This window comes from Corythoichthys intestinalis, chromosome 12 (genome assembly GCF_030265065.1).
Source record: "Corythoichthys intestinalis isolate RoL2023-P3 chromosome 12, ASM3026506v1, whole genome shotgun sequence".
Classification (NCBI taxonomy): domain Eukaryota; kingdom Metazoa; phylum Chordata; class Actinopteri; order Syngnathiformes; family Syngnathidae; genus Corythoichthys; species Corythoichthys intestinalis.
The window spans coordinates 9,892,880-9,899,883 of NC_080406.1; the positions used below are offsets into that span (position 1 = coordinate 9,892,880).

The 7,004-nt window shown below is 37.5% G+C and overlaps 1 protein-coding gene across 1 annotated transcript in view; it reads left to right on the top strand.

Moving 5' to 3' along the window:
* mgat4a (alpha-1,3-mannosyl-glycoprotein 4-beta-N-acetylglucosaminyltransferase A) overlaps positions 1 to 6,076 on the top strand; it is a 100,284-nt gene extending 94,208 nt beyond the window's left edge. The window contains exons 15-16 of the mRNA XM_057851609.1: positions 2,105 to 2,217; positions 2,315 to 6,076. Coding sequence (XP_057707592.1) covers positions 2,105 to 2,217; positions 2,315 to 2,341 — 140 coding nt within the window. The 3' untranslated portion in view covers positions 2,342 to 6,076. The remainder of the gene's footprint in view (positions 1 to 2,104; positions 2,218 to 2,314) is intronic.
* Positions 6,077 to 7,004: the final 928 nt, after the last annotated feature.

Sequence of the window (7,004 nt, forward strand, 5' to 3'; positions counted from 1 at the left end):
CTTCCAGTTGAAAATATTAGAAAGGCCTGTAATTGTCAACATGGTTAAACCTCAACCATGACAGACAGAATGTGGGGAAAAAAAACAAAATCCCATTGTTTGATTTTTAAAGAATTTATTCGCAAATCATGGTGGAAAAGAAGTATTTGGTCAATACCAAAAGTTCATCGCAATACTTTGTTATGTACCTGTTGGAGCAGTTTTTGTGTTGAGTGACGTAATGTGGTAGTGCTGCCAATATGGGCGATGACGTCACCACTATGCGCGTATAAATCAATGACTTACTCGGCACAGGTGTGGAACGCTGGCGGATATAGTTTTCAACCGCACGCAACACATGTGACAGCACGCAACGCCAACACAGACCGCATGCAAACGCACGTGTATGTTATAGATGACCGCAGAGTTGCGAGTATATTGTTTTGTTTGTCTGAAAGTTTGAAGACGCGAAGATCGCATTTTTTGTTTGTTATTTGACCACACGACATGACTTTGGACTGAATGACCACGATTAGCTTGACTATACTCATTGACGATTTGACATCTTGGATTACCATCGGCCACGGCGTTTTGTCTGATCCTGCCGCCTGACATCGACGCATGGTGAGTGCGCGTTGAAACATTCCTAAACCAGCGTATATTGAAAATTGTCTGAACAGTACCCTTTGTTGGCAATAACGGAGGCCAAAGTTTTCTGTAACTCTTCAAAAGCTTTTCACACACTGTCACAAGGAGCTTTTTTGTTGAGTTTGGCTGTGCTTGTGGACAAACGCAGTAGCGTTTTATTTGTAGGAAGGCTCCATATTTATTTTAGTTATGGTTCGGGTTATCGTCCCTACCAATATTGAGACTAAACCTACGCCCTTGAAATCTGGTCATTTGGAGTCGAAATCGGATGTAAAAATGTGTCATGTATTGTGCTAATGGTATACCGCAAGCAACACGTCACTTCCGCTCATTAATATTCATGACATTAGCTACTGTTGCTAAGTAGGGACAAGCCACCGTTTGTCCCTAATAGGAAATGAATGGAAATCGTGTACGAAGGAGATGTTTAAAGAGCTAAACTTACCAATTCTCCCCGAAAATGATGTGTCAGGTGCCAAATTGACTGGCAAAGATGTGGAAGAACATAAAAATGTTCAGTTAAAGAGATGGCTTTAGTGTCGAAGGCTGAAAAAGACGAAAAAAACGAGACGACCTAAGCATAGCATTAGCTTTTTTATCAACGCAACTGACAATGACATTCTCCTGTTTCAACAAGCTATCCTTTACCATCAGCCCTGTCTTTCTTATATATCCTCTGGTCGTCCTACGTCTCTTACTGTTCTTGGGGGTAATTTAGTTAGCTTTGTGTAGCGATCGCAAATGCTACTGAGTGACAGCCAACGAACACTTTTAATTTTTTCATTGATAACACATCTTAATCCTGTAATTTATCTACACTTCCCCCTTACTAAAGTTGTTTTTTTCTTAATATATAACAGAAACTGTAACAGTGGCAGTCAGATACCATTGTAATTCTTTTCAGGTCATTCATTGTCAGACAGAAGCAGTACGCCACAACGTTACGCTTAATTAAAAAAATAAGTTAGAAATATAAAAATGGCTTACCTCTTTGTCCTCTGAAAGACCATGTCAACCCAACATAATTTTTACTGCATATGAAACGTGAATGGATTCGCCGAGCTGGTGTTAAAAGTCCGCGCAAGTTGATTCGGTCTTCACATTTTTTCCTCCCGAGTTTTTGGTTTCCGGAAACGTATGAAGAAAACATCCTTCATGTGTCGTAATGTGTAGAGTCGTTTCTACAAGTTCCAAAAATGCATTGCGTGATCGGCATGTTCGTTTTTGAAAGATTACCGGTGAAAAGTAGCACTACCGGTGAAAAGTAGCACTACCGGTGAAAAGTAGCACTAATTATGTTGCGTCTATGCGAGGGCGGGTCTATCGTGTCCCACTTCGGCTTTACTTCTGCTTTACGATGCGACGTCACCGTCTAAAAATAGCCTGCGTGCGGTACGCCATTATCAAGACTGTTCAAAATTTCAGACACTGTATTTGACATTAATATTGCAATTGTGCTTTGCATTTAAATACACAGGTCAGTTTGAAAAGGGTGTGGCTGAAGGAGCTGTGGATCCTTCTTTCAATCCCATCCTGGCCTTGCGACTGTCTGTTCTCAAAAACTCCCCCGTTTGGACCATCATCAGTGAAGTAAGTGAATGACATGGCATATCGTACATGGCCTGCGGAACCAATGCCGCCTTAACTGTATTTGACAACATCATCTCTTTGTCTCTCGTCTCATCAGATACACATAAAGAGGATAGCAGGCTGACTTCTGCGCAACGACGGCTGCTGGGAGACCAAAACCTTGTAGACTGCTCATGTTTTAGAGCCTCAGGCAACAGTGAAGTCATCAGCTCATTTGGGGCTGATCATTAATTCTTTTATTCACCCCTTTCCGTTTTGTCACTTTCTTACCTCAATAGTGAGAATGCGAATACTGCTGTTAATAAGCAGGAGAGCCGCGTGTGCGTCTGGCTGTGCGATAGAATCATCCAGCAACTTCGGAACACAAACACGGAACCCCTGGGAAGAATGAGGACAAAATCATTACGTCAACTGGCCATTTACGTCCACGCTGCCAAATCACTCCCGTTCAACTCAATGCTGCCACTCTTGGGCGTGCTGGGGCATTGCACTCAGACTAGCGCCACCAGCTGATGCCCGTGATGGGAATGTACACTAACCCACAATGAGGAAATATAGTGTTTAAATCCAACACCAGCCCAAACCCACAAAATAATCAGTTATCTTTATAAAAGAAAAATTCAGCCTGTAGTCTGTTATAGTCAAAGAGAGCTAAAAATGAAAACAAAAGACACCGTGTGTCCAAACCAATCACCTAGGCGATTTATAATATATTCATAAAGGCTTACAGAGATGAGGATATATGAAGGTGACTTAATTTATTTAAGAATCTTTTAATTTGTACAAGAAGTGAAATATATTTTTTAACCTATTACGAGATGTTTATGCTTGCGCGCAATTTGTTTTTACGTGTTTGCTCGTCTACTGTGCATTCTCATGATTATAATAGCGACAGTTCTGGGTAGCTGTCGCCTCAGTTCATTTCACTTGAAGCCAATCGTCATTAACGTTTTTTTTTCACGCAGCTAAAGGATAAGAAAGATGGGAACACACTTAGATTTGTGTGTTAAAAGTGGAGAATCGTGCCTTATAACAGGTTCCCTAAGAGCGCACCAGTTATTTTAATAACGTTTGCCAACACTTCAATGGCTAAATATGGTATGTTATTATCATTGTTGTTGTAAAAATAGCAGTTCAGTCAGTGTTGGATGTGACTACAGTTATGTGGTAGCACATTACTGCTTATTTTGCACTGCTTATTTGTCGCATCGTCATTGGGACCGCAGTCTTTTCATTGTACGAGGAACATTGGCGCCATACTGAGAGGGGGGAAATGTCAAGTTACAAGAAAAATGTTGTAACGTTCGGTGAATACGGTCATATTGTGAGGAAAATGGTTTTTTTTTTTTTTTTTTTCGCGATACCGTATAAAGTGATTACGTCATTTTCTTGCTGGACAAAAATTCATGCAGTACATGTAACAGCCATGGGTTGTACCATATACTTAGCATTCCCTTTAAATAAATAGGTTTTATTGTAATATCACAACAATTGAGCATTTTTAGGGCTTTTTTTTTAAAAGTTTGTCTAAAGCAATATAGTTTTTTGGTAACACTATTTAAAAGTGGCTTCATAAGACTGTCATAAGACTATCATAATTAGGACATTGCATTTTAAGACTCATAATTATGACATGACACTGCCATATAATTATGACATGACACTGTCATAATCATTCATTCTTATGACAGTGTCATGTCTTAACTATGACATGGTGTCATAGGACTGTCATAGATGTCATAATTATGGCATGACACAGTTATAAGCATTTATGAATGCTTATGACAGTGTCATGTCATAATGACATAATTATGAGTATCATGTCATAATTATGATATAACAGTTATAAGCATTCATGAATGCTTATGACTGTCATGTCATAATTATGACATGGAACTGTCATAATTATTTCATGACACTGTCATGAGCATTTATGGATGCTTATGACATGACACTTATAGGCATTAATGAATGCTTATGACAGTGTGTCATGTGATAACTATGACATGGCATCATAAGACTGTCATAATTATGTCTTGATTATGACATGGCGTCATAAGACTGTCATAATCATGAAATGACATTGCCATAGGGATTAATGAATGCTTATGGCAGTGTCATATAATTATGACATAATTAATGAACGCTTATGGCAGTGTCATATCATAATTATGAGATAGTTATGATATGACACTGTCATAAGCATTCATTAATGCTCATGACAGTGTCGTGTCCTATGATATTGCATTGTAAGACAGTCATAATTATGACATGACCCTGTCATAAGCATTCATGAATGCTTATGACAGTGTCATATCATAATTATGACATGAAACAGTCATTATTATGTTATGACAGTGTCATGTTATGATTATGACATGGCGTCACAAGACTGTCATAATACTTAACATGACATTGCCATAAAGATTAATAAATGCTTATGACGGTGCCATATAATTGTGACATAACACTGTCATGAGCATTGATTAATGCTCATGACAGTGTCATATCATAACTATGACATGGCATCATAAGACCATCACAATAATGACATGACAATGTCATGAGCATTGTCATATCATAATTATGACATGACAGTGTCATGTCGTAATTATGACACTGCCATAAGTATTCATGAATGCATATGATGATCTCGTGTCATAATTACGACTGTTTTTTTACGCCAGTGTCAAAGTGTTTCCAATGCTTATGACATTGTCATGTCGTAACTGACATGGTGTCAAGACTGTCATAAGACCGTCATAATTATGACATGACACTGTCATAAGTATTCATTAATGCTCATGATAGTGTCATGTCATAAGTTATAATTATGACGGTCTTATGACGCCACTGTCAGTGTTTCCAGTGCTTATGACAGCGTCATAAGTATGACATGACACTATCATAAGCATTCATTAATGCTCATGAATGTTTATGACAGTGTCATGTCATAATCTTGACTGTCTATGACTCCACCGTCAAGTAAAGTGTTGTCGATAATTTTTCTTTTTGAATTGGCACTAATCCAAGTTATACTACAGATTTAGTCTCATATAATTCAGATTTGTTTTACATTTGCAAACTTCTTGCAAAATTCTGATTAATTTTCTTTAACCCCACCCAAAATTCAAGTATGGCACTTATACTCCTTCATACCCTCGTTCACTCATCCCAATTTACTGAATAGACTATTTGTCCACTGACATATCTTTGTTGTTTAATTCTTTTGGACCAGAATGTCACGACTACTGATCGTTCAGAGTGCACCTTTTTGTTCTAAGGGTTTGACAGGAGATGTTGAATTCATTTACTTATTGTAAATATGAATATGAAAAGCAATGAGCATCTCTGTCACTCTTGCACCTCACTTAATAGTTTAGGAAAGGTCACATGACTTCCAAGTTTGTTTTTTAATCTTCTAGGGGGTAATGAAGTGCCTTTTGGTGGAATGGACAGAGCTGCAGTTGTGCTGTTTACACGCACATTTGTTCATACTTGACAAGTGTTATTATTGTTTGGCTAAAGCTGGCTTCTTGATTAGACCATCTGTTATTTGAACTTTGGAGCCTGATCAGATGTGTTTACTCTGGAACAGCCAGAGAACAAAAGTTTCTTTTATTACTTACTGGATTGTCTTTACTCCTTAAGCGAAACGACACTGGTTGCACGTCACGGAAAGAGAAAACCCTTGTGAATGTGGATAGTCAAGGCAGAAAATGTAAGTTTCAAGCTGGAAACTTACTCCTCCCAAAACAGTACACCCATTGGTTTGTGTGCCTTCATCGTGTTGTGTGTTGCCTGCCTCTACTGATTTTTTTTTTTTCATGGACACGTTTGAAATAAATGAGTAAACTAATTGCTTGGATTCATTATTCTGCTACGGTTTTGTTCCACCATAGACTTCACAATTAATATATATAATGAAGTCTATGGTTCTAAATCAAATGACCATTTTTTTAAGCATACAGAAATGTTGCTTACATTTTCTGGAAGATATAACATTTACTTTGCATCTGTCGTTATTGCACTCTCTAAATCAGTTGTGTCCTGTGTCTGGATCACAAGTATTCCAAGTACAGTACTACTTCCGATAATTAATTGGTTCTGGAAGTAGTCTCATAAAATAGCTCCCTACGTAGACACTTGTTTTCCATGTAAATAATCTGTCTAAACTCCCCGAAATGGAAAAACAATTCTTTCATATGGTATAGAAAAGCAACAAAACATACACTACCGTTCAAAAGTTTGTGGTCACTTAGAAATTTCCTCTTTTTCAATGGTAATAACTAGGGCTGCAGCTATCGATTATTTTAGTAGTCGATTAATCGATGAACCAGTTAGTTCGAATCGGATAATCGGTAATCGGATAAGGAACATAAAAAATTAAAATGCCTAAACTGAGCCTCAAACGGTATAAAAAATAAATAGATGAGGATCTACGTACAACAAAATAAAAATTGGTTAACTTTTAAAGCAAATGTCCGCTAGCTTAAATGCTATAAAATGCTAACATTTTTTTCCCCACTGCTTTTAACAAAATGGTTCTGACTCATATTCCCACAAAAAATGACTAAATATACATATAAACTAAATTGAGAATGCAATAAAAAACATTAGCCCAAACAAGCTTAAGTTGATCTTAACAAGGGGCAGCTGGATTCAGCCATATCAGCAATGTATCCAACCTAATCAATAAACTAAATGTAAACACTTTCAAAATAAACCATTACATTGCTACTTTAATTAAACGAATACTCGAAGCAACAAAATTTAATTCGAATATT